Source organism: Podarcis bocagei, assembly GCF_964188305.1.
Source record: "Podarcis bocagei genome assembly, chromosome: 3".
NCBI classification, from domain to species: domain Eukaryota; kingdom Metazoa; phylum Chordata; class Lepidosauria; order Squamata; family Lacertidae; genus Podarcis; species Podarcis bocagei.
Window position 1 is genome coordinate 92,256,098 of NC_138127.1, and position 27,882 is coordinate 92,283,979.

Genomic DNA, 27,882 nt, shown 5'->3' on the forward strand with positions numbered 1-27,882 from the left:
CATTCAGGTACCTTCTAAACAATTACTGTGAAATGAGTGTGAGTGTGACTACCTTATATATTTTTTCTGGTACTTAGGAATGCTCCCTGTAGACTTGATAGCATGATTTGGAGCAATGCTGTTATTGTTAAGAGGTTACTTTCTGATAGGTTAAGTGATTGTGACTGACTGCAACTGGAGGTAGGACAGAAGGAAACCTAAGGCAGTGAAGGGTATTATGTGGCTCTCCAGATATTTTCCAACTCTCAGCAGCACCAGCCAGAATGGTCACTAGTCAGGGGTTATGAGAGTTGCGGTAAACTGTTTAAAACTACATTTTAAATTGTTGTAATCTGCCCAGGGACCTTAGGGTATAGGACAGGTAATAAATGAAAATAATAATGGGTGGGATTCAGCTAATGAATCCCTTCAATAGAAGGCCTGCAAAAGAACTTCTTCTTGTGCAGCAGAACTTCCCCCCAACATGCCCCCCAAAATTGGCTCAAGGAGGTAGGGAGAACACTTGGAAGAGTGTCTGGGGAGAGGAGAGGGGGGACTGTTCTGTCTGTCAATCCCAAATGCTTCCCTTATAAAACAATCACTTTAGCATGACACTGAATTCCTCCCAATAGTCCAGCAAGATCTGGAGGGTCATAGGTTCCCCACTCCTGCTCCTGGGTAAGTAGGAACCTATCCATTTAGATTAAACTGAAGTCAGCATCTTGAATCTCAGCCAGAAGACAAAGGAACCGAATGCAAGTGATGGCACAACCTCGAACCTAGTATTCATTTTATTCAATATTTTAAATTGGTTAAAAATCTGCTTATATTCAAGGGAAAACTCTTTTAAGATGAGTATGTGGCATATCACTTTAGCCCAGATACAAATATTAACAAAAATTATCCTATCATATGTTAGAAATGCAAAAAACAAGAGAGGTGATTCCCACCCCCATATGTGGTGGAAATGTGATATGTCAAAAAAACTGCTAGAATAAAATTTAAAATATTATTAAAAAGATGTTAGATGATAAAATTCCTCTCCATCCAGGTAAAAAACCTGAATTATGCAGAAAGCTGGGGGCATCAGAATTTAACAAATTTGTTTCTTTCATGTTAGCCACACCAATCATATTTTTGGTAAGACATGGGATCAGTTAACACACTATCCAGTAAAGAAAGTGTGGAGAAACTTCAGGAATTTGCTACTATGGCCAAACTAACCCATTATCTCAGATTTACATGAAAAGACAAAAATATGATATCAGTCAGATAGTTTTGTTGACTATAGAAACAATAAACAATTGTGGCCAAATGTAATATATCAGTTTGTACTGTACTAAGAATGATACAAATAGTGTTAATATAAATTATTGCTTTTGTGCCTTCAGCAAAAAAAAATAAAAATGATAAAATGATAAAGGTAGCACTGTACACATGTTTTCAATATTTTAAAAGCAGTCTTGACCAGTGAATGGATGCGTCAGAAATCTACAACCAGGAAAGGAACACACCACCACCAAACCCTGCCCCAAACTCATACATATGGTATACTAGAAAGTATAAGAAGACAAATCCTTGTCCCAAAGAGCTTACAATGAAAAATCTACTAAGAGGGAGAAAGGGAGAGGGCAACTGAGGCAAGGTAAACAGAGGAAGATTATGTACTAAGGTATAGCTCCAAAAAGAGCAGAAACACCAGTCCTAAAAGAAACAGACAAAAGTTAGCTCTATAAGTAAAGCAGTTTTAAATTTTAAGAAATATATGGGTCAAAATCTCTTTTATGTTCCAGAACAAATGAGCCCAGCAAGAAGCAAACAAAATCTTCATTCATCTTCACACACTCTCTTCCCCCAAACACCAAAGCAATCTTGCACCCACTATTTCTCAAGTGCACGCAAAGGACGTGTCCCTACCATGCTGTTGTCTCAGTCCTTGAGAATATGTAACCTGAAAAGCTGTGTTTCCAGCTACGTGGTTTAGTAGCACTTAAAAATAGATCCAGTCAGCTTGAGGCCGGCCATATAGACTGTTCTATTTCAGGCACATCCCAACTCACTGTTACATCCAGCAGAATAACAATCCAGCAACTTTTCTCACTCCTGACATTTATGCACTCCATTGGCTATTCATTCCAAGACAGCAGGAAATGAAAGCCAGTGTCAACACAGGCATGGTTAGTGGCCTTTCATAATGAGGAGCAGCAATGCTGACACTTGCCTAATTGCTAGGGAGACTGAGTTACTCATGCTGCTGCTAGAATAAGACAAGAAACTTGCGAATTTCTAAGATCTCCAGGACACACAACTTGAGAAACAGTCGGAAACCCAGGGATCATTCTCATGTCACTGTTTTCAGATTGAGGATGCCTTCTGAAAGTCACTGGTATGCCGCCACATGTTCTCAAATGTGAAAGAACAATAATTTTGTCCATGTACAGCAAAAATCTCAGAGCAGTCAGTCTCTCAAAGAGTGATCCAGCATCTTAAAGTTTAAACAAGGGCAATATGGACTGTACACAGTCAAATTAATTGCTGCAAAAGCAAACTTCTAGAATCTAGTTTGCCCTTATTCACTTTTGGGAGACAGAATAGTACATAAGGGACAAGAACCACCACCATGGAATAGCACCCAGAAGACAAATGAGACATACAAAGTAGTAGAATGTGTCCACAGATGTGAAGCCACTTCATGGTTAGTTTCTCAAAGTAAAACACAATAGAAGTTTCCTATCAATAGCATAATAACAGGGTAAGGTATGGCATGCCAGAAAAATGCGGAGCAACCACAAGCCTAAGAAGGGCTTGCTGAAAACAGATTTTCCCAAGGCTGAATGTACTAGTCAAGCTCATTCCATGTCTCAAGTAGTGAGCCATTTCCCATTTTTAATGGAAATGGAAATTGCAGTGAAAGTGAGGGGGTAACAACTGCAGAAAGGATATTGCACTGTTAAACTACTGAACTGCCAGAGCAAAACCCAAGTTATTTCTAGCAAAACCTTTACACATATCATATAGGGGTCGGGGCGACAGCTGAGCTACTGTCATGTAGCCTCAGCTGTAACTACTGAACCTGCTACCCTTGTAAGCCCCTCAACCTCATTTTCTCTTTGCTATTGGCCAAGGAGCAACAGATTTCCTTATGTTTGACAACACACTGCAGGTGTTTTAATCCTTTCTGATTCAGTACCTCCTTTTCAGCAAGACTGAAGTGACATGCCACAAGAAAGGGATACTGTCCATACCCATTAGTAGGAATACCAGCTGTGAAAAGACTGACATAGAAAAGGTCATACATCTGATCACTTATGTAAGCTGACTTAATAAGATACAGTCCACCCTAAAATAAAAGGAACCAACCTCTACAGCAAGCTACATTTACACACCACCCACACCAAGTCTACCCAGTCCCAACCTCTTTCCACCTCATGAATTTAATCTAGCTTCCCATCTCAAGCAGCACCTGCCAGTCAAGTGCTCATCCTCCTCCTCAGCTGAGCACCCGCAGGTGCCTTGGAACCTTGGATTTTCTCTCTCTCTCTTTTCCTTGGCCTCCTTCCGTTATGCTGTACTGCCATTCTGACATCAGAGATAAGCAAACACTATAGAATTTCAAAATTTCCAGATTAACATCCAGACTTGATTGCTGCAATACAGTATGTTATACATGTGGTTGTCCTTGATTATTATTTTTTTGAAATTTCAATTGTTTCATTTTTTTTATAAAAATTTTTATTGGTTTTTCACATTTTATAAAGACATAACACACACAGAAAAGACAAAGACAAAAACATGCATAATTTCAAAAATCTTACTTTCCTAACCTTGTTCCTTGACTTCCCCCCACCCCCCTTCATGCATCCCAATTTCCATAATTATGTCAGCAAGTTATTATTTCTCCTCTTTACCATCTTAATATAGCATTTTTTAAAAAACAATTTAGATTCTTTCCTAAGTTGGACTCAAGTTCCCTTCCATCGATTTCCCAATTTGTATTAAATAAAAATCATGTTAACTAAACCCAAAAGTCATAAGTGATTTTAAAGTTCTGTTTTCCCCCTCCCTCCCATCCCCGGTTTCCGTCCCTTCCCAAATACATGTCCATAATAACAGTTCTTAGCCTGGATTCCTCACATCCAAGGCCTTCAAATCTCTTTCAGTCCCTCTCCGCCGGTCTTGTTGGTAGTCCTTTATGTTGGTCAGCAAATCTCGAAGGAGTTCTGTCCCATTCAAACCAAGTTTTCTTCCCACAAGAATACTTAAAATCCACTGCTGCAAAAGCTCCACAGACCTTTCATCTTCAAAGTGGAGGCCCCAGTCATGTTTCTTCCTTATTTTAAGTTCCTGTATTCCAAGTACTCCAGGGGCCTCCTCCTTCATCTTTCGCATCTTTCGCAGATTTGTAATCCATGTGATCCAAAGGTCTTCTTGCTTATACTCCACTAATGTAGCCTTCTGGTTGGTACTTTCCATCTGTACTTTCTCCTTTCCTTGTTTAGTCTTCAATTCTTGAGATATCTCTTCCAATTCAGCTGTGGATTCTTTCTCATTCAAGTCCTCAGTACATTCAGCAGAGCTGCTTATTCCAGAGGTCAAGGTCATGAGTTGTTTGTTCATAGTCAGACTCTGCTCTTGTAAAATTCCCACAAGATAGAACATTCTTTCTATCTCAGCTAGTAACTTTCCATCCACAGCCATTGTAATGTCTCAGAATTCAACCTAGAGGGAATCTGGTTACTTAGTAATCTTTTTCCAACAGTCCTCTGCCTCGTTGGTTTCTTTGTTTCCAACAACTTTAATTCAGTTGTATCACATTTAGTCCAGGGAGATCTTAAATGACAAGCTTTTTTACTTTAAATTGCCCGTTTGACAGCTTTGACAGCTGTCAAACTCCTTTCCTCTTCAGCAGGCTCAGAGGCAGGACGCTCCCGGGCCCGGGAGGGGGGGTTGCACACGACAAAAGAAAAAGCTTCTAAAATTCCACTCTTACACTCCAGCTCAAAACTTCTTTTATCAAATCGTGAAAGTTAATGTCTTTTTAACTCACCCCAAAAAGGGTAGGCTCTCCAACTTAGTTCTCCTGCTATTGCTTTAAATCTTCTGAAGGGGGGGGGTGCGGACTTCCCTTTGACACATCCCCCGGTCGTATCAAATTCAAAAATAAATATTTTAAAGTCCAAATTCCAATCTACTCACGGGTTGCTTCTTTTCAGGTCCGAATTTTAAGGAAAAAAGTCAGCGCTCTTCAGCCATGGCACACGGCTCCGCTCCGCTGGGATAGCGGTCTACTCCCAGCACCATGCCACTCTCTGTACCCTCTCCGAAGCCTTTAAAAAGGCTCTTCGTGGGTCGGGGAGGGCGCTTAAGGTGCCCACCGAGTCACCAGGTCCGCAGGCATCCACGCCTGCGGTTTTTGAGGGTCCCCGCGTCGCCGTCGTGGCAAGACCCGTCCCCAGCGGAGCCGATTCCCTCCGGAGCTCGGAGGGAATCCGCCATTAGCTGTTCGCGCCAACCCGGAAGTCGAAATTTCAATTGTTTCAGAATATAACAGCCAGATTACTGACTAATATTGGCCATTCAGAAGAACTCATCAGCTTAATAATATCTTCACCGGCTTCCAGTTTGTTTCCAGGTACAGTGGTGCCTCGCAAGACGAAATTAATTCGTTCCGCAAGTTTTTTCTTCTTGCAAGTTTTTCGTCTTGCGATGCACGGTTTCCCATAGGAATGCATTGAAAATCAATTAATGCATTCCTATGGAAACCGCCTTCAGACCAGGTCCGGGGACAGTCTGTCCCCCGACCTCTTCTGAAGGCTGGGGGGGGGGAACAAGGGCTTTTCTTCCCACCCCCAGCATTTTAAAAAACCCCGGGACAGCGGAGGACTTCTCCGCTGTCTGGGGCAATCTTAAAATGCTGGCGGGCGGCATTTTAAAATCGCCCGGGACAGCGGAGGACTTCTCCACTGTCCGGGGCGATGTAAAAGCCCCTGGGAAGGCAGGCAGGGGGGACAAAAACTCTTGCCCCCCGCCCGCCTTCAGAAGAGGTCCTGGACAGCTTCTCCCCGCCGCCCCTTGCTTCAAAAGAGGTCTGGGGACAGCGGGGAAGACGCGCTGCGCTTCCCGCTGTCCCCGGACCTGGGGCTGCGGGGAGAAGATCGCTTCTCCCTGCCGCCCCTTGCTTCAAAAGAGGTCCGGGGACAGCGGGGAAGAAGCGCTGCACTTCCCGCTGTCCCCGGACCTCTTTTGAAGCAAGGGGCGGTGGGGAGAAGCGATCTCCCCGCAGCCCCTTGCTTCAAAAGAGGTCCGGGGACAGCGGGAAGCGCTTCCCACTGTCCCCGGACCTGGGGCTGCGGGGAGAAGATCGCTTCTCCCCGCCGCCCCTTGCTTCAAAAGAGGTCCGGGGACAGCGGGAAGCGCTTCCCGCTGTCCCCAGACCTGGGGCTGCGGGGAGAAGATCGCTTCTTCCCCGCTGTCCCCGGACCTCTTTTGAAGCAAGGGGCTGCGGGGAAACCGCTTCTCCCCGCTGCCCCTTGCTTCAAAAGAGGTCCGGGGACAGCGGGAAGCGCTTCTCGCTGTCCCCGGACCTGGGGCTGCGGGGAGAAGATCGCTTCTCCCCGCCGCCCCTTGCTTCAAAAGAGGTCCGGGGACAGCGGGGAAGAAGCGCTGCGCTTCCCACTGTCCCTGACCTCTTTTGAAGCAAGGGGCGGCGGGGAGAAGCGATCTCCCCGCAGCCCCTTGCTTCAAAAGAGGTCCGGGGACAGCAGGGAAGACCCGCTGTCCCCGGAGCTTGCGGGGCAAGCTTCGTTTTGCGAAGCAAGCCCATAGGGAAATTCGTCTTGCGAGGCAACTCGAAAACGAAAAAACCTTTCATTTTGTGAGTTTTTCGTCTCGCGAGGCGTTCGTCTTGCGGGGTACCACTGTACAATTCAATGTATTGTAGTGATTTTGACCTATAATGACCTATTCAGCTTGGCATCAAGTTATCTGAAGGGCTGTCTACTCCTACACAGACCTGCTCACTCATTAAGACCTGTGACAGAATCTGTGTGTCAACTTTAAAAGTGAGGTAGGTGACTACTAGAGATAGGGGTTTTCATTGGTAGTGCCCTAAGTGTGGAATGCTCTCCTTCCAGTGCCACTTTATTGGCATGTACAAAATTTGGACATCAGGTGAAGGCAACAATACTTCCAGATCTTTGGAGATCATTTTGGTTTTGCTGTTCCTTGCAGTCTTAGCTATTATTTTTACTACTGGTGTGAGTTTTAATTGGCTTCTGATGTCAACGGCTGGATTTTAATTTTTTTGTATTATATTGTAAATTACTGTATTAGATACTTCAGCTGAGATGTGACAGAGCTCATTTAGACACACAAAAGATGCCTTCTCCATAGACTACAGAGATTAACCTCCCACTCCATGACATTATGCTGATTTATAGATCCCTCCTATTAAATTACTAATCAGAAGACCACAATGTCAAGATTCCATCCCCCAAACCCCAAGAGACCCAATTTGACAGTCATTCGATTCCTCAAGGAAAGATCCCGGGAATCTTAGAGGGATGTGCGTTAGATGCACGTCTCCAGGAGAAACTTGCTATAAACAGAAGTCATGAAGCAAGCCAGAAATTCCATAAACACCATTAGTCATCTGAACAGCAGAGAGAAGAAACTGCTATATTCAAACAGAAGGGCAGCTCTTGTTTGCCAATGACAGAAGCACCTGTTCAATCTCAATGCACCCTTTACCTTTTCAACTTGCTCCCACCCCATCGCTACCACCAAGGTCTTGCAACGTAGAAAAAAATCATCCAGGTTATAGGGTTGCATAGACTTCAAGCAATAACCTGAGTAAGGGGGAGCCACAGGAAAGGTTCAGACTCCAGGCATAGAAGGTTGTGGACAAAGAAACAAAGCCTGAGTATTTTGGACTTTTCTAATGCGGGGAGGGTGTGTGGACTGTGGCCCTCCAGCTGTTGTTGGACTTCCAACAATTAGCCCCAGCCACCATGGGCAATGGTAAGAGATTGTGGGAGGTGGAATCTAGCAACATCTGGAAGGCCAGAGGTTCTTCACTCCTGCTCTAAAGAGAGTTTCCATAAAAAATTATCTATGGAAATTCTGTTCTAGTTATCCTGGAAGAAACCCAAACACATTAACTATCACAGAGACTTAAAAACCTTTATATCACAATGTAATGAATTTATTTTTATCTAGCTAACTAGCTTAGAAAAATATGCCTTGAGGTGATAATGGGTTGGATGATTGCCAGTTAACTGAGGGTGAATCCTGATAAAAAACAGGCACTGCTAGTAGGTGGTATTTGTGATTTCCCCAGATTTGCTCTGGAAGATTGGGGGGGGGACCCCCAAAACAGACTTAAGGAGTGTGCAGGGAAAGGAGGAGAATGTTCTCCTTAGTGTTAAGCTAAATACAACTCTAAGTTTCAGTCCACACAATTTGCCTATACTGTACGCATTTCAGAAGTAGCTCTCACCCAACTTTATGCAAAAGAGAACTACAACAATTTCCTTAAGGGGCTTGTTTTACAAATTCAGTTCCCTGTCCGCATCTTTCCAAAAATTTCTTCTTCCATTTTATTGCAGCTAACTCCTGCATATGCACACATGAAAAACGACAGAACAGCATAGAAATTATTTAACAAATCAATACTCTTACAATATGCTTCAATCCTGCCAAGAGTCTAACATGCTATTTACGGTATGTACAAGGTCTCTTTATGGGCAAGAAAGCTAACTGACTGAATGTAATCAGTAAACCTGCCATGTAGAATCATAATAAGCACAAGGGAAAGTATGTAACGCTCTGCACATTATCAGAAATACAGTGGAACCTTGGGTTGCAAACGTGCGGGAGGCACGTTCGCAACCCACAGTGCCACATCTGCGCACATGCAATGCAATTTGTGCTTCTGCACATGTGCAAAGTGTGATTTAGCGCTTCTGCGCATGCATGAGCACCGAAACCTGGAAGTAACCTGTTCCGGTACTTCAAGGTGCGGCACGGTCCATAACCTGAAAACGTGCAACCCACAGCGTTCGCAACTCGAGGTATGACTGTACTAAAGTATTATTGAATTACAAAATAAATGAACAAGAGGTGGAAGGCGCGATTCAGAATATGCAACTGGGCAAATCTCCAGGGCCTGATGGACTAACCTCCAAGTATTATAGAACTTTGAAAGACTATTTAATTCAACCATTAAAGGAGGTTTGCAATGAAATTATGGAGGGGGAAAAGGCGCCGGAAACGCTGAAAGAAGCTTATATCACACTTATACCGAAAACTGAGTCTGAAAAGACAACTTAAGAACTATCACCCCATATCCCTACTTAATGTGGATTACAAAATCTTTGCAGACATTTTGGCTAGAAGACTGAAAAAAGTTTTGGCAGAGGTGATACATAAAGACCAGGCCGGCTTTCTCCCTGGAAGACACCTATCGGACAATACGAGGAATATAATCAACATTTTAGAAAAGCTGCAGGTGAACATTAACACAAAAGCAGTCTTGATTTTCGTAGATGCGGAGAAAGCCTTTGACAACATTTCCTGGAGTTTTATGAAGAAAAATCTTCAGGGGATGGGGGTTGGACAAAACTTTGAAAATGGTATAGGTGCGATTTATTCTGAACAAAAAGCTAAATTGATAGTAAATAATGTGGTTACAGAAGAGTTTAAAATAGAGAAAGGGACACGACAAGGCTGTCCAATTTCCCCATTGCTTTTTATTTTGGTCCTGGAGCTTTTGCTAAACATGATTAGAAGGGACCATTTGATTCAAGGTATCCAGGTCGGAGTTAAACAATACAAACTTAAAGCTTTTGCAGATGATCTTGTCTTGACATTACAGGAACCGATATCCAGTAGTAAGAGGGCTTTAGAAGTAATCCAGGATTTTGGTCAAGTGGGAGGCTTTAAACTGAATAAATCAAAAACTAAGGTCTTGGAAAAAAAATTGATGCCGATAGAGAAAGAGAGGTTTCAGAAAGAGACAGATTTAACATTAGTAAAGAAGGTAAAATACCTGGGGGTGAATATGACATCTAAGAATGTGAACTTATTTAAGGACAACTATGAGAAATGCTGGTCAGAAGTGAAAAAAGATCTAGAAATTTGGTCGAATTTGAAGCTTTCCTTGCTGGGTCGAATTGCTGTTATTAAGATGAATGTATTGCCGAGAATGTTATTTTATTTCAATCATTGCAAATTATTGACAAGATGGATTGTTTCAAGAAGTGGCAAAGAGATATATCTAGATTTGTCTGGCAGGGCAAAAAGCCCAGAATAAAATTTAAGATACTGATGCTAAAGACAGAGGGGGGTTTGCCCTGCCAGACCTTAAACTTTATTATGAGGCAGCAGCCTTTTGCTGGCTGAAGGAATGGCTACTTCTTGAGAATACAGATGTTTTGGATCTCGAAGGGTTTGACAACATATTTGGGTGGCATGCATATCTGTGGTAGGGCAAGGTTAAAGCACATAGGGCATTTAAAAACCATATTGTCAGTAAAGCATTGTTCAATGTCTGGATAAGGTACAAAGATTTTCTGGAGAGTAAAACCCCAAGGTGGCTATCACCTATGGAAGCGAAAGCTTTGAAAAAACTCAACATGGAGGCCAAATGGCCAAAATATTGGGAAATCTTAGAACAGGAAGGTGACAAATTGAAATTGCAGAGTTATGACAAACTTAAAGAGAAGGTGCGAGACTGGTTACATTATTTTCAAATAAGAGAGGTTTATAACTTGGATAAAAAAATTGGTTTCCAGGTGGAAAAATCAAAGTTAGAAACAGAATTGTTAGAACCCAATGCTAAGATACTGTCATGAATGTACAATCTGCTGTTGAAATGGAATACTGAGGAAGAAACGGTAAAATCTGCAATGATAAAATGGGCACAGGATGTAGGATACAATATTATGTTTGCTGACTGGGAGAAGCTGTGGACCACCGGGATTAAATTCACGGCATGTAATGCCCTAAGAGAGAATATTATGAAAATGATGTACAGGTGGTACATGACCCCAGTCAAGCTTGCAAAAATATATCATTTACCCGATAATAAATGTTGGAAATGTAAAGAAACTGAAGGTACATTCTTTCACCTTTGGTGGACGTGCCCAAGGATTAAGGCTTTCTGGGAAATGATCTATAATGAAGTGAAAAAGGTATTTAAATATACCTTTCTGAAGAAACCAGAGGCCTTTCTCCTGGGCATAGTTGGCCAATCGGTGTTAAAGAAGGATAGAACTTTCTTTATGTACGCTACAGCAGCAGCAAGAATTCTCATTGCAAAGCACTGGAAGACACAAGATCTACCCACCCTGGAAGAATGGCAAATGCAACTAATAGACTATATGGAAATGGCGGAAATGACTGGCAGAATTCGAGATCAGGGAGAAGAGCTCGTGGAGGAAGATTGGAGGAAATTTAAAATTTATTTACAGAAACATTGTAAAATTTTTGAATGCTGATGACGTTGAAATGAACTGATGGGGTTCTAGCACCAAGGTAAAATGTAAGATGGGATTGATAATAGATAAGTTAAACTGGATATGAATTTGCTGAACTAAATTCTAAGAAAAGGGATACAAAAAAGGGAGGCGTGAGGAAGTCAGGAAAATAAGTTAACTAAAGAGAAATTTAAAAAGAGGGAGTTTTGTTTTCTTTTTTATGTGCTTTCCCCCCTTTTTCCCTGTCTTTTTTGTGTTTAATGTTTGTATTTTTGTATTTTGTAACTTTGTATTTTTTTCTTTTTGTATTCTTTTGAATCTCCTTATTGATAAAACCTAATAAAATATTATTTAAAAAAATGACTGTACTTTATTAAGGTACTGTGTGAAACTGTGTGTTCATTGATTTGTGTTACATGTAGAAGTGACAAATTCTGATTGGCAGGGGCGACTGCCTACCATGTCGACAAGGGGCAGAATAAAGGTGTGCATTTATCACATAACAAGTGTACAATACTGAATCCCCAAAACCTTTTAATGCAGATAATAGATAATAATCTATACAAAAGTAGAAAATTAAAATAGTCTTGTTTGGCTGAATGCTCAACAGCTGACATATCAAAACAAACATGTGATACAGGAACATGTGACTTTATAGAGTGCTTGAAAAATAGTGAGAAAGACATCTTAGAATCCATTCTGACAGCAATAACAACTTCAGGATAAATAAATAAGGGCTTACCAAACAACCTAAATGAGGGAATATGCAGCTTGTAAAGCTACTTAATTTGCACGGTCTTGGAAAGGGCAAGCAACCCAACACTTTGCCTTCTAGCTTAAACAAGGCACACAGCTGCACCTTCTGAGATTAGACAACTGCTCAAAAAGTGAAGTCAACCTAAATACCCAGAACTAACCATTTTAAAATCAAGCTATAGACAAAATGATGACAGACCCAAATTAGTGATGCTGTTCTTAGTGAAGCAGAATGGTTCTGCAGTCAAAATATAAAGACAAAATATTTGAAACCTAGCTGCATACCCACTTCAATAAAAACAGCACTAATATTGTCAATGTTTCAGTTACCATCAAAGTTGCATTATTACATTTTTGGACTGAAGCAGCTGCAACTTCTACAGAATACAGAAACTCTGAACAAAGCTCTAAATGTGAAATCACGGATCCTTTGTATGGCAATTTTAACTTGGAAAAAAGAAAATGTGAACACTTCTAACTTTTCCAAAAGTATGTGGGTCTGGCTTGTCATTAAGGATACATTATTTTCATTTGCCTATAATTACAGCACTCAAATGTGATTCCTTAAAGCACTCTGGTGGTTAATGTCAAAAGGTGGGTTTTTTTCCTTCCATCAAAAATCCATCACATAAATTCACTGTAGCGCTGCAAAGTATGAACAACCAGATACTAATGTGCTTTAATCAACATCTACGCTAAATAGAAACAAACTAAATACAGCAAACTGACACAGCATGAAATTAAAGTGAATTCTAAGTTGCAGTGCAGAATGAGTTTTAATGGTGCTACTGAACTCAAGAGCTAAATTGGGTTTAGTTATTAAAATCTTTAATTACTACTATTACTTCAATGTTGCACATTCTCTTTTTCATAAAAAAGATCAAAGTACTCCCCCACTCTGCCTTTAGCCACTCTATGGAGTGCCTGCCCTGTGGAACACCCTCCCATCAGATGTCAAGGAGATAAATAACTATACAACTTTTAGAAGACATCTGAAGGCAGTATAAGGAAGTTTTTAATGTTTGATGCTTTAGCATGCCACCCATCTGGGGCATTATTATGTCACCCATCTGGGACAACTCAGTCATATGGGCAGGGTACGAATAATAAATTATTGAGCTTGGCAGGGTGGTTAAAGTATGTGATGTGTAACTAATACATGCTAAAATCCTGATCTCATACAGTGGTGCCTCGCAAGACGAAAAGAATCCGTTCTGCGATTCTCATCGTCTAGCGGTTTTTTCGTCTTGCGAAGCAAGCCCATTGAAAGATTAGCGGATTAGCGCTATTAGCGGCTTTTAGTGTCTTATCTGCTGATCGGATCAGCTGATAAGCGGCTTAGCGGCTTAGAAAAAGGGGGGAGGGGAAAAAACCAGCAGGAACTTGCAATACATTGTCGTCTTGCGAAGCAAGCCCATAGGAAATTCGTTTTGCGAAGCACCTCCAAAACGGAAAACTCTTTCGTCTAGCGAATTTTCCGTCTCGCGAGGCATTCGTCTTGCGGGCACCACTGTATCTTTTTTCTCCTAAGTTACTGAGTAACTTGTTTCAAATTGTGGTTAGGACCACAGCCTAAGTGATTTTGAGTACAGTCATACCTCATGTTACGTTTGCTTCATGTTACGTTTTTTCAGGTTGCATCCCACGGTGACCCGGAAGTACCGGAAAGGGTTATTTCCAGATTTTGCCTCTTGCGCATGCGCATAAATGCCAAATTGTGCCGCGCACCTGCGGCGCTTCAGGTTGTGGGCTTTTCATGTTACGAACGGGCCTCCAGAACGGATCCTATTCACAACCAGAGGTACCACTGTATGTGCTTCTCAGCTATCAGCCAAAAGGGCATAAGCATACAGTGGTGCCTCACAAGACGAAAAGAATCCGTTCTGTGATTCTCTTCGTCTAGCGGTCTTTTCGTCTTGCGAAGCAAGCCCATTGACGGATTAGCGGATTAGCGCTATTAGCGGCTTATCTGCTGATCGGATCAGCTGATAAGCAGCTTAGCGGCTTAGAAAAAGGGGGGGAGGGGAAAAAACCAGCAGGAACTCGCAAGACATTGTCGTCTTGCGAAGCAAGCCCATAGGAAATTCGTTTTGCGAAGCACCTCCAAAAAGGAAAACTCTTTCGTCTAGCGAGTTTTCCGTCTTGCGAGGCATTCGTCTTGCGGGGCACCACTGTATTGGTATAACATATCCATGTTAGTATGAGTATGCACCATGCTAAGTCGCACTGGGAGTAGAAGCAACTAGGAAAAGCTAAGGTGAGTAGTAGATGACTAGTTTTATGTGCATATGTGGCACATGAGGCTTGTTTACAAAGGAATTAACAGGTTTAAAAGACCCAGGAACCATTGTTTTTGAGTTGCGTGCAGGACTAAAATTTGAGTTTATTATGGATAAGCTATTATAAGAAAAAGTATCACACCCAGACAACAGGATCTTGCTTATCTGGCAGATTTGAAAAGTAATCTGGCCTCAGCTGGGAACAAACAGAATTGATTCACACATGCTTGTTATCACTTAGTTTTTCTAAACTTTATAACAAGCCACTGTGTGCACCAATTCTGTTGTTTTGAAAGTCCTATTTGAGGAGCTGTATCTGTGGTGGTTAATTCACACATCCAATGTATACTTGAAGCTGCAGTCACCAAATAATGAACATGCATGTTTAAGCAAGTCTGTGGCTTCCAGGGATATAGACAATAAGAAAACCTGTAACATGCTGGCCCTTGAATTTTAGTTGCCATCCCCAGGATTTGCTGACCTGAATTTTGTCCTGCTCAATGTACAATGTATCTGGATGCTTTAGACATGACAGGTGGAATATTTTCTCCATTCTTCTGAGAATGTTGATGGGAGTTCTAATCTACATTAGAATTAAGAGTTATTCCAGCATTTCTTGGGACTAAAGAAGAAAACAATGGGCTTCTTAAATATATAAAAGTACCAAGAGTTGTGTTAAGTGTAGCAGAAAGAGAAAAAAACCCCATTTTCAGCACATATCAATAGGTAAAATAGAGGTTCCAGTCAGTCAAAACACTGTGTCCATAGATGACTACTGACCCAGAGTGCCAGAATTATTCCAGATTAAGCCTTTGGTTTATCCCTTTATTTCCAACTAAGTACTGTATAGCAACAGCATTTTACTACATTCATCCTTCCACGCCCCATTTTCTCTTGTTTTAACCATTATCTGTTCTATACTGTTCTATATTGGGGACACTGTCAATTTTGCCCATGCATCTCAGTTCCATGTACAGTGGTACCTCGGGTTACATACACATCAGGTTACATACGCTTCAGGTTACAGACTCTGCTAACCCAGAAATAGTACCTCGGGTTAAGAACTTTGCTTCAGGATGAGAACAGAAATCGTGCGGCGGTGGTGCAGCAGCAGCGGGAGGCCCCATTAGCTTAAGTGGTGCTTCAGGTTAAGAACAGTTTCAGGTTAAGAACGGACCTCCAGAACGAATTGAGTACTTAACCCGAGGTACCACTGTACACTGATGGTGCTGCATTATACAATAATAATAACGCAGAAGAATGCCCCAATGAAGAAAGGAAAAAGCAGAAAACCAAACTCCATAAAACTTTAGGGATAACAGGCATTTATTATATGATTTTTCTCATATACCATCCTAATGAACACTATAGAACCACCCATCTCCCCAAAAAAGAACTAGCACCCCAGTGCAGAAGAAACACATGCCTAGAAAATACTGCAAAATGCAACCTTGCACACTGTCCAGGGAAGGAGAGGGCTGCCCTGCTTTAAGACTGCCACAGGCATTTATTTAGGAACACTGGCACTACCCAAGGCTGCGTTAAACGGCATCCTTGGTCAGATCAATGGTTTTTTTTTGGAAGGGGAGGGGCAGCAAACGGCAAACCGTTTAAAAGCTATTGTCGTATTTTGACTGCCGGGGGGGGGGTGCAGAGGAAGGAGGACAGGCCTTTTGCAGGATCTTCTGCCTCATGCGCCAAAACAACTTGGCATGGCTTGAGGACTTTGCACTCTTGACACCGGGGGGGGGGGGAGAGAAGCGCGCGTGCGTGCGTGCATGTGTTGAGGGCGGCAGGGTATGAAATCTGCCGCTCCGCCTCAGGCAGCAAAACGACTCGGGTCGGCCCTGGCAGACACATTGACCCCCGACAGAATAAACAAATGCACCAAGCTCCTCTTAAGCCCCTGGGCTCCCCAGCGCTCACAATGCGAGCCTAACCTGTCACACCCCTCAGCCACGTCTCTCTCTATGTATTTTCTCTCTCCCTGCAGGGACTCTATAACCGACGAGTCCCTCGTAACAACCCCCGTGCCCCACCCCCAACCTTGACAGACGCATCCCGGCTCTCGGATCTCGGCCGCCCCAACGGTCAGCGCCGCCAACGCCGCGCGCCCGCGGCAGAACCGCCCCCCGGCCCTCCTCCACAGGGGCTCCCTCCACGCCCCGGCGCCTCAGCTGCATTACCTGCCCCCCACGGGCGAGGAGAAGGACGCGGGGCCGGCCCGCGGCCCCGAAGGGTCGCGCGAACCCGGCGCTCGTTAACGGCCCGGTCAAGCCCCGAGCTTTCTCCTCCGGCGCCTCAGCCGCTCCTTCCCTCCCTCCCTCCCACCCACAGGCCCAGCTTCGGCGCACAACGGCTGAGGATGACGCGCCACGCCCACCGAGGGGAGTCTGGGAAATGTAGTCTTGGGAGGGCCCGCAGATATAGCGAGATATAGTGTTCTTCTGTACCCCGTCACCCTGGACCCCAGCACGCCGGTTTCAAAAAGATGGCCACGAAGTGGGGACGGGCAGCGTCTTCACATACCCACGCCTGCAAAGGGGTTTTTAAGAAGCCCCTTGGCGCTGTAGCTCTTTCCACCACAGCTTCGCGCTGGATGAAGGTTACCTTATTTACATAACGGGTCCAGATCACTTGATACGGATTTAGTAAAGCGATTCTGTACACACGCGGCGGGTGCAGGTAATTTTGGACTCTGGACTGAATGGCCTTAGGTTGGTTGGTAGGTGGGTGGTGCGTGCTGCAGAAGCCAGGCTGCAGAAATAAGCCCGGAGGGAGAAAAGGAACCTGGGAGAACTGGCAGAGAAAGAAGATTTAACTACGGCTGCGTATGCACCATTTAAAGCACACTCCCCGCCCCCCCGAAGAACCCTGGGAACTGTAGTTAAAGGTGCTGGGAATTGTAGCTCTGTGGGGGGTAACTGTAGTTATTTATTTCAAGTATTTATATCCCCGTCTTTCAGGATACAAACCCTTCCAACGTGTCTTACAGGCAAAATTCAAATACAGGCAACATTGAATTACATTTTAACAAAACAACTCACAATAAACACCAGTAGGTAGTAATTCACCTGGATCCTATAGTAGGGCACTTGGTGGTCGGGTTGCCACCTTTGGTCGGGCAAAATATGGGACAGGTCAAGCAAAATATGGGAGAAGTCCCATAGTTTTCCTTGAAGAAAGGAACAATCCCTTATGATAAAGGACAGGTGGCAACCCTACTTGGTGACTTTATGCCTATATGGTATGCAGTGCCATTGAACACATACCCCTTACATCTTCTACCCTGACCTTCAAATTTCCGCATATAAAAATAGGAACAATGTTCCTGTACCTCTCCCACAGAGGATGACCGGCAGCTCCGTCCCTCCTTTTATTATTATTATTATTATTATTATTATTATTATTATTATTATTATTATTATTATTATTATTATTATTATTATTTGCATTTGTTAGGCGTTTTATCTTGCCCAAGGCAACTCAGAGCGACTTGCAACCCAAAAAACCTAGCCAGCTTGCATTGCATGAAGTGCAATAATAAAAGGTATGTCACAAAACTGGTGAGCGAATTCCTTGCCCGCGGTGTCCGTGCGGGTGGGAGCGCCTTTAAGCTACAACCTCTAACCTCAAAAGAGATTTGACTTCTAGAGCCCCAGAGGTTGCTGGAAGTCGGGCAGTTCTAGTGCACGTGCATGCGCTGCTGGAAAGGCATTTCCGTAATTCTCCACGGTGCAAAAGAGAAACATCTTTCTTTCTTTTTTGCCACCAGCAGCCGCAGCAGCAACAAAAAGCCTCCGCGTGGTGATAAAAAGGATAAAAGCTGGCCTGGTGACGAAGAAGTGGTTTGGACATAAGGTTTTACCGAACTGCTGACTTATATGCATTTGGGGTGCCCATCACCGTAACTTGAGACCCGGCCCCGCAATCCCGATTCCCAGCGAGTGCCTTTTGTTGCACGAGCCTTATGCTTTCCCGAAGCGCAAGGCGGCAGCTATTGGCCAGGCCTTCCAACGTGCTTTGTGACCCTATCAAACACAGCCGCTCGTCGACTTCAGAACTGCCAGGGGCCAACGGAGAGGCGAAGGCTGGTGGGGTAGACCTGTATACCTAGCCCAAGATGGGGAGCAGGTTGCCATAGTTACGGCTCCTCCCGCCGCGCACGGCTATGACGTCATTCCCAGTGGCCCTGTGCGCCTTGTCCTTTCCGGAGGCTGAGCGGCTGGGATCGGCCTCCGATCGGGAAGGCGGAACTCCCTTCTGGGTGAAGGCAGGGGGTCTTGTTGCTCTGGGTGGCGGGCGCGGCTGTGGTTTGCTGGGCGTCAGGCAGCGATGGAGGGCAATAGGCGAAACGGCGAGAGCAGGCGGTGTTGGAAATGGAGGTCTTTGTGGTGGGGGCGAGGACAACAGGGCTCAGCATTTATAGGGCGTTTTGAAGGGTCCATAACGACGGGCACATATGGAAACCCTTCTGAAACCCGGAAAGACACGTTTTTGTCCATCCTTCCGGTGGGGTGGGTAGGGGGGAGCCTGAACCTGGGCTGCCTTAAGGCTAGTTTGTTTATTTTCCAGAGGGGTAGCCATGTTCCCCTGTAGCAGCAAAAGCGAAAAGGCATATTTGAAGGCAACTTTACGGAGGTGCGATTCAGAGCCACCTCAAAGGGAAGGGAGCCAGAATTGTTGCCGATTCAGTGAATAATCACCATGCTTTTATATTGCATGCGTCTAAGCTTGACGTAATAGAACACTTGTTCTATACAGTAATTGTAAGTTATTGTATTATTATTTTAGAAATACTTTGGAGAACTGAGTCGCTGTTAGGGGTTCTAGGTGAGTTTGGTCTAAACTGCATTGTTTTAAAGTGCTTTCTTAAAGTCTCTTCCATGGGAGTAGCAGTCACTGGGTTATATAGAAGATAATGGAGCGGGCCTAAACTTAACTCTTTGTTTCCTAACCCACATTACAGCTTATTAATTTGTCCCATAGAAGGCAATATGAGATACTGAGATGAATAGCTACCTCTGGTTAATGGGTTATGAAACCTGGCCCTCAACTGATGTGGGTGAGAGGCAAATGGGATATAGGACATGGGAGCTAATTTACGCTGAAGAAGTTTCCTTGTTTAGGGGAAGGATGGGAAATCCACAGCCCTCCCAGTGTTGTTGAACTACCAATTTCCATAATCTCTGACCATTGGTCATGCTGTCTGGGGCTGATATGAGTGGGAGTGCCAACATCTGGAGGGCTGCTGGTTTTCCATTTCTGGCTTAGGAAACAGTGACATATGCAGGTTTGACATTGGCCATGGCTATTGAGCTTTGCCGTAACTGGACAAACTAGAATTGAGCCACATAAAAACACTCAACACTTTGCTGTGTATTGCAGGAAAAACTAAAGCAGTGATGATAAAGTTGTATTCCTGGGAAGCTACTGATAAGTTTCCGTAGAATCCGGGTGTTCCCTGAAAGGCAGCCTGAAACCCATCACATTACATAGCTCAGCTGGTTAGAGCATGGTGCTGATAACACTAAGGTTGCAGGTTCAAGCTCCATATGGGACAGCTGCATATTCCTGCATTGCAATGGGGCTGGACTAGATGATCCTCAGGGTCCCAACTCTATGATTCTGTGGCATAATGCTTTAGTGCAGGCATAGGCAAACTCGGCCCTCCAGATGTTTTGCGCCTACAAGTCCCATCATCCCTGACCACCAGTCCTGCTAGCTAGGGATCATGGGAGTTGTAGGCCAAAAACATCTGGAGGGCCAAGTTTGCCTATGCCTGCTTTAGTGTATAGTATGAGATGTGAAATGTGGTGATGGCTCTAAAGTTGACTATAATGGACTTTCTTAGGTCAGTCTGTTCTGCCTTAAGAGTGCTTATTTCTCTTACCTTCCTGCAATCTCTTTGTAGGATATGCTTCTTTCTCAGACAAATATACAACTTTAAACAATAGTATTGTTGCGGAGATTTAAGTTCCATGTTTTCCCTTCAGATCCTTAGTGCATGGCCTTGGAGCCAGTGGTTACACAGATAATGGGTCCAGAGAGGATCTGTCCAAATGAGCACGAAGAGCTGGGGCTGCAAGAGACACCTGATGGAACCCCTGAACCTGCTGGGGAGTGGAGTAGTGAAGAACCTGAAGAGGAGGAGGAAGATGGTAGTAATGGCTACTTGTACCAGCCACTGAATCAAGATCCAGATCAGGGACTAGCAGCAGCTGAAGAAACGGAACCCAGCACAGAGCCAACGCCTGATATCAATGAGCGACTTCAGGTATCACAGTTTTGTTTCAAGTATGTGTCCTGGGGTTCCTCAAGGTGGGACCACAGATTCTTGCATGTGCATGCCTTTGTGCTGTGCTTAATGCTTGTAATGGCTTTATGCACTGCATGCAGGCAATGAGACTGCATCTGCCTGACCCACCTGTGGACAGCGATGAGGAGGAGGGATCTGCAGCTCAAAACTCTCACAGCTCTATCCCTATGGATCCAGGTAACATAATATTGAAGCAGCTTTATTTATTTTAGTCTTTATAGTCTCCAGAGAGAATTGCCAGCCTTAGAACTTGGTGTCTGTAAGTCCTGCCACATTCAGCCCATGTTATATTTTCCCATTCTGCGTTTTTTAAGGCTTGTGATTCTCTAGTTTATTCTCTAGATATTCTCTAGGTCTCTAATGTTCCATAACCTCTAAATCACATTTCTATCCTGCCATTCCTACATAGAATTGTAGAGTTGGAAAGGATCCCAAAGGTCTTCTAGTCTAACCCCCTGCAATGCAGGAATCACAAAGAAAGAATCCCTGACCTCTGCTTAAAAACTTCCATTGAAAGAGTCCACCACCTGCCAAGGTAGTTGGTTCCACTGTTGAACAGCTCTTACAGTCTTGAAGTTATTTCTATTTAGTTGGCATCTCCTTTCTTGTACCTTGAATCCATTGGCTCAGGTCCTACCTTCTAGAACAGCAGAAAACAAGCATGCTCCCTCCTCTGTGTGACAGCCCTTCAGATATCTGAAGATGGCTACTGTATCACGTCTCAGTCTGCTTTTCCAGGTTAAGCATACCCAACCCTTAACTCCTTCTTAAACTCTGGTGCCCAGAACTGGAGACAGTACTCCCAAGTGGGATCTGACCAAGGCACAATAGAGTGGTCCTGTTACTTCCCTTGATCTGGACACTATACTTCTGTTGATGCAGCCTAGAATAGTGTTAGCTTTTTTTTGCTGCTGCATCACACTGTTGACTCACAGTAAGCTTGTGATCTACTAGGACCCCTAGATCCTTTTCACATGCACTGCTGTGTCAAGCCAGGTGCCGCTGATCCTGTATTTGCACATCTGATTATTCCTAAATGTAGAACCTTACATCCATCCATACTGAAATTCATTTTGCTAGTTCTTGTTGAACTGCTTGTCATGATTTTTGGTCCTGTTCTCCAATCAGATAAGATCCTCTTGAATCCCGATTCTGTCTTCTGAGGCATTACATGCTCTTCTCAGTTTGGTGTCATGTACAGCTTTGATGAGCTTCTCCTCTATTCCTTCATCAAAGTCATTTATAAAGATGTTGAACAACACCAGGCCCTGGACAGAACCTTGCAGCACACCACTTACCCCTTTTTTCCAGGATGACAAGGAACCATTGGTGAGCACCCTCTGGCCTTGGTCAGCCAACCAGCTACAAATCCACCTAACAATAGCATCATGTAGCCCACATAAAGTGCAAGGTAGCAGAGGGGTTATTTCACCTGTGTTTATGACCTCTTTTTATGATTAAGTGCTATATAAAGGCCACACATAACTACCCTCTCAACCTAGTCTACTTTACAAGGCTAATGGGTCTAAATTTGGCTTCTCCTTGCTCAAGTCCAAACACACAGTGTCCTCTAGCTTTCATGGCATTTCTCTCTCCATTCTTGCCATTCAGTTTTAGCACTTGTCTGATACTAGTACATAGCTGTCAATGCTTCCCTTTTTAAAAGGGAAATTCCATTATTCCGAATAGGATTCCTCGCAAGAAAAGGGAAAAGTTGACAGCTATGTGCTAGTGTCTTATTGGCTGCACAGTTTTGCCTGGTAACTCTGTTTGTGGGTTGGCTAATTGCTATGGTGGTCTCTCGTGTTCATAAGATTTGTGGGGCAGCAATCGTTTTTGGCTATCCAGTCCCTAGTTCAAGCTTACCATGGGCCCATAAATGCATCCCTCCCTCCCCCTCCCCCAAGTAAACCTGAGCCTTCATCCTGGGTTGCTTGCTACCTTGGATGAGCTGCCCTTTATCTATACACAGACTGAGTACTGCATGAATATGGAAATCCTTGGAAAGGAGTTGTGTTGAGTCTTAGGTGTGTGGTGTTGGCGGCTGGTTTCCTTTTGTGCTGCCCCTCTCATCCCTCGGCTGTCTTTGACTCTAGAACACGTGGAGCTGGTGAAAAGGACTATGGCCGGAATCAAGCTCCCCACGCTTGGAATCCCTGCGTGGGCCAACGAAATCTCGGATGACCAGTGGCAGGATATGGTGCAGCGAACCCTGCAAGCCCGCCAGAGCCAGAGCAGCCCCAAGCCAGAATGGAAATGAAGGCCGGCTCTTCTGCATCCTTGCCTCTAGCCGAAAGAGCTACACAGAAGTGCTGCACTTTAAACCATTGTCTCTGAACTGCTTGGGTTAGATATTTATCTTTCACCAGCATTGAAACTCTGTGTCCACCTTGTCGCATTGAAAATATGGCGTAATTCATAAGGGGTTTTTTTGTTTTTGTAACGCCCAGTCATAGCTACTTGAGTGGTGGTGCTAGTGATATCAGGCTGTTTTCCTAAGCTTGGGGAGGGAGAAGCCTCTAGGAGAAACGACCATCTCATGAAATCGCCCTTCGACATGCATGATTCTAGCCCTGCTGTTTACTCTCTCCCCCACCAGCCCCCCACCCCCCTTTTCCAAGTGACACACGGGCTAAAGAGCTAAACATGGCCATGAGGTGGAGTCCAGCGTGTCATCTTTTCAAGAGATCCATTTTATTTAGTTCTGTACATACAGGGACATCTGTACAAAATCCAACACTGTCATACTATGTAATACTCTACTGAAAATAAAGTACACCATATGTACATAATGAACTGTAAAGCGGCTTAATACTTGTGTCCAGAGAGTGAATGCATCACTTAAGTTTTGCTTGCGCCCCCCTCCCTTTGAGAAGGGGCTATGTAAGAAGTGAAAGAGGCAGCTCCAACCCTGTCCATGTAAAAAGTAGGGAAAGTATACAAGCAAAGTGGGAGAAACACAAGGGAATGTTTTTTGTTTTTTTTTAAGTAGAGCTGGATTAAAGTGAATAGTGACCTGAAGCCATGTGCTTGAGGTGCTCATTTTGGCTGGAGGCGTTAGTTCTTTCGCCCTCTTTCTCACACAGCTTCTCCCATCCCCGTGAAGATACATAGGACACTGGAATGAATTGGCAGCAAACTAAACTTTAATGTTAGGTACCAAACACAAGTTCCCTGACCCCAAACAAAGATTAGACAGAGGCTATATTTACATCTAAGTCATACAGCACATGATGCTCAATTGCAGCCCTGCTCCACCATTGCAAAACTCCAGCAGGCAGAGAAGGGCTGTGTTGCATATGGGACTAGGTGGGGGAATGTGCTCTATAGTTCTCGTCTGCAGAGCCCAGCCTTGGGTGGGGGTGGGGGGCACAAATTGACTGAATTGTACTTTGCTTTAGAAGAGTTCCAAGTCAATATCGTCCCTCCAGCAGCTACACTTGAAGCCCAGTGGCTACTCAGTTCATTCTGGTTCCTATTCAATTCTACCACTGAAAAGACAGGCAAATATATTTAATCAAAACTCCCCCCCTTCCCTTTTGTGTCATGGTTTTCTGCTTCCCTCTTGCTGCTTCAGTTGGCACATGGCAAGAGGTTTAAGCAGGTCTCACTCAAAGAAGGGCTTTAGTGTTCAGAGAAACTGTTCACCAGTCAGCCAGAGCATCTTCAATGGGTATTGAATATATTTTGGCAGCAGACAGTGGAGGAGCTATGATTGATTGATGGGCTGGATGTCAGAGTACTAATAGCCTGTGCCTCACCTTCCTTTCCAAACTAACTGGCAAATTCAGAAAAGCAACGGTGCAGATCAGTTACCAGTACACGAAAGTGGGTACCTTCAGTGAGATGCAGGCAGATCTATGAAATTGGGTTTTAGGGAACTTGGAACAAAATTAATCTAGGTACAGAAGAAATAGGGAGAAACACAACAGAAGTGAAGTAGGTGTGCAGATAATGCAATACAGCGTATGAAGATTTAAAGTGTGATGTAGACTGGAGAAAGAGGCTTGCAATCTCAACCTCCCGCACCCCACGGTTGCCTCACTGCTTTCAATGGGATTTACTTCTGAGTGAGTGTACTTGGACTTACAGCCTTAAATTAATTGTAGAAGACTGGAACCTAGAATCTGAGGTGGGGAAATGCAAGTCAGAATTCATAAAACAGAAGGTTGATTAGGAATGAGGGTCCTCCCCTTTTGTGACCTTGCATGATTCTGAAATTCAATCAGCAATCTGTAAACAATGGCAGCATATGAAGCTAATTCAAGTTTAATAAGGAGTTGGTCAGGAAACTACCTAGCTACCTCAAATGAGTTCAAGGCTTCAGGGCATATAGATCACATCGTAGAGTACTAAAGGAAGTCACTAGTTTACTTGCAGAAGCACTAATTGGAAAACCCTGGAGAATGGTTGTGAGGCATCACAGGACTGGAGACAAGCAACTGTTGCTCCACTTTGTAAAAAGAAATACATAGGAAATCATAGACTGGTCAGTCTGACTATGAGACTAGAACAAATTATGTATATATACAATTTTGATAGCAATTAGTTGAAGTCATAATGGATTTGTCAAGAATCTCAGACTTTTTTGATCAGGTCGTTAGCTTGGAGTGTGGGAATGCTCTGGATGTAATTTAATACAGCTAAGCATTTGGCAAAGTCTTTTTAACATTTTTGTTGGTGAACTGGTTAAATATAGGCTAGATGAGAAGTAATAGTTCCATTTTACTCTACACTAGTCAGACCACATCTGGAGTAATGCGTCCAGTTCTGGGTGCCCCAACTTTGAGGGAGACCACTTAATGGTTTTTCTCTGCCTGTTGTAACGTGCTGTGCTTGATGCTGTATGGTTTTAACTTGTATTTTTATTGCTTCTTTTATTTCTCATACTGTACTACAATTTGAATTGTATAGAATTCTATGGAATTCAAATTGTATCTGTTCTTCAAAAACACTTCCTGGACCACCAGTGGCCCATGGAACCCCTGATATAGACAACTGGATTTAGCGGAGGCCAACAAACATGGTCAACTATAGAAAACAAGTCTCATAGGGATACATTAAAGTAACAGGGGATGTTACACCTGCAGAAGAGAAGACTGAAGGCGGACATGCTAGCGCTTGAAATACCTGAAAAGCAATCACAAAGAAGGCAACCATTTGTCCTTTTCTGCCCCTAGAGGGGAGGGCAAGAGTAGCTCTTATGGCCTTAAAGTACAGGAGGATATATTTTGGAACCAATTACCTAGAGGCATGGAAGGCTGTAACTTACAGGAACTCCACAAGGGGATGTTGGATGGCCACCTCTAACACACTATAGCTCTGGATTGCTTGCACTGAGCAGGAGATTTGAGTCAGTGGCTCACAAGCTAAAACCTATAGCTTACAGGAAATGGGGTAATCCTCTCTGGCTACCACCCTAAAATGAGCCTTTGCTATCTCTTGCTCAGAGACTTTCCAAGATGAGACCCATGGAACTAGAACGGCTGAAATGAACTTGAGCACACTGAGGCTTAGTCCCCGTCCCCCCCAGCAAACGACGTGCTGATCCCTATTAAGAAAACAGCAACAGGTGTTTCCTGGCTTGTGCAGTTAAGTCCCCTCCCGCCCTTGTTCCCAATATGAAAAATGCTGTAAAAGCTGTTTATGTACTGTGAACTTAAGTCAGGAAGTAATTCGTCCAGCGTTCTCCCAAGCTTAGAAACCCAACAGTGGAGAAAGGGAGGTTGGTACAAGTAGGAGAATCTGCTGGAAAGCGTCAAATCTCGCTCCAGTTCTAGCTGAAACTGCAGAGAGAAAAGCCAACCAGTTCGTAAGGGAGGCTCTTGTGCGGTAAATGTGTAGATCAATCACTAGTCTGTATTTGGGACGGACAATCCAAATGATTGAGCAGCAAAAAGCACAGGCCAGACCTAGAACTATGTAAGGCTGCCATTGTGCTGCAATTGGGGGGGGGGGGAGTGCAAATAGAACAAATTGTAAATTTCCCTGACTCGCACTCCATTTGCATTCATGATCTCTTTCTTACACTGACACACACACACACACACACACACACACACACACACACACACACACTATGATTACATCCTTGCACAGAACCCAACAAAAAAGCCAGCGACCCTTATTCATATAGATCAGATCAAATCGGTACTCTCTAATTAGCCATTTATTCCGGGGTGGGGTGGGGGAGCAAAACTATGTTCCTAAATCTAGCTTGGTCCCCAAGGAACAAGCCTGCCTTGATCCCTAGGAAGCAGACTGAAGCGAGCAGCTCTGCCAGTTTCACATAATACGTTGCGTTCTTCAGACCATATCATTGTGTGGGTGTAGATAAAAAAGGGGGGGTATAAACAATTGCTAGGGGGCTGTAGTGAATTATTACTGTAGCACCAGCCTTTGACCATCTGGTGCCTTCCAGATGTTCTGGACTACCTGATGGGATTTGTGGTCCACAACATCTGCAGGGCGCCAGCTTGGGCTAAGGCTGCTGGAAGTTTGCGGCTGAATTCTCGATGCTTTGGTCCTGGGACTATAGTAGATTGATTGGGGGGGAGGGGGGAAACAGGAGGAGGAGCAGGGATGACCCTTGTGTGGAATGACCCCCTCATGGATGGGGCTAGGCTCCCTTTCACACGTGCACACAAAAAACAGCTTTGTAAAGAGGAGAAAGCAGGAGGAAGTGACAGTGTCGTGGGGGATATGAGGTACAATGTAAAATCAAATCTAACCTGAAAGAATGAGAATGGAGCGGAGGACAGGCACAGCTCACCATGTTCATTCCCTAGTTATACATTAGAACAAAGTGCATTTCTGTGTTCCCTCCAGGGGCTCCCTAGCCCGTCAGAGCGCCTCCTGGCTCGAGGTGAGGAATTCTTCCGCTCTCTTGTGCGCTTCCAGGGCCTTTATGGTGTAGACGTCCTGGGGAAGCTCCGATTTCCGACGCAGCAAAACCTTCTCCTTCTTTATGTCTTTCAGCATCTAGGCACAAGATCCCGCAAGAAGTTAGCAGAGGCTGCTTCTGGGAGCGGTGCAACTCCTCCTGGCCTGGCCCTCCTCTCTGGGGGCTGGG

General features: G+C 44.2%; 3 protein-coding genes across 9 annotated transcripts in view; 1 reads left to right on the forward strand and 2 right to left on the reverse strand.

Moving 5' to 3' along the window:
* KLHDC3 (kelch domain containing 3) overlaps window positions 1–16,697 on the reverse strand; it is a 54,676-nt gene extending 37,979 nt beyond the window's left edge. The window contains exon 1 of one of the 3 annotated variants that reach the window (XM_081188743.1): window positions 16,678–16,697. The gene's annotated coding sequence lies outside the window, so the exon portion shown is untranslated. Of the gene's footprint in view, window positions 1–3,442; window positions 3,467–14,972; window positions 14,988–16,677 lie in introns of those variants that run through there. The other 2 variants (XM_081188742.1, XM_081188744.1) reach the window with 2 other exon arrangements.
* A 1,781-nt stretch (window positions 16,698–18,478) lies between these two features.
* MEA1 (male-enhanced antigen 1) lies at window positions 18,479–23,602 on the forward strand. 4 transcript variants are annotated; one of them, XM_081188870.1, is made up of 5 exons: window positions 18,482–18,764; window positions 19,286–19,324; window positions 20,488–20,768; window positions 20,891–20,987; window positions 22,907–23,602. In XM_081188870.1, exons 3-5 carry the CDS (start codon window positions 20,499–20,501, stop codon window positions 23,068–23,070), a joined length of 531 nt encoding a protein of 176 aa, XP_081044996.1. In that variant the 5' UTR covers window positions 18,482–18,764; window positions 19,286–19,324; window positions 20,488–20,498; the 3' UTR covers window positions 23,071–23,602. The 4 variants fall into 4 exon arrangements, with proteins under 4 accessions (XP_081044997.1, XP_081044996.1, XP_081044994.1 ...); XM_081188868.1 differs by having other exon boundaries at window positions 18,490–18,758; XM_081188871.1 differs by lacking the exon at window positions 19,286–19,324 and having other exon boundaries at window positions 18,479–18,764.
* Window positions 23,483–27,882, reverse strand: part of PPP2R5D (protein phosphatase 2 regulatory subunit B'delta) — a 60,232-nt gene continuing 55,832 nt past the window's right edge. For both annotated transcript variants that reach the window (XM_081188589.1, XM_081188588.1), the window contains one exon: window positions 23,483–27,791. In XM_081188589.1, the coding sequence (XP_081044715.1) occupies window positions 27,654–27,791 (138 nt within the window). In that variant the 3' untranslated portion in view covers window positions 23,483–27,653. The remainder of the gene's footprint in view (window positions 27,792–27,882) is intronic.

Coding starts and splice junctions, on each gene's coding strand:
- MEA1 (XM_081188871.1), top strand. CDS start 20,499: ATGGCCTTGGAGCCAGTGGTTACACAGATAATGGGTCCAGAGAGGATC. Junction 20,769..20,890: donor ATATCAATGAGCGACTTCAG/GTATCACAGTTT, acceptor CACTGCATGCAG/GCAATGAGACTGCATCTGCC. Junction 20,988..22,906: donor CTCTATCCCTATGGATCCAG/GTAACATAATAT, acceptor CTTTGACTCTAG/AACACGTGGAGCTGGTGAAA.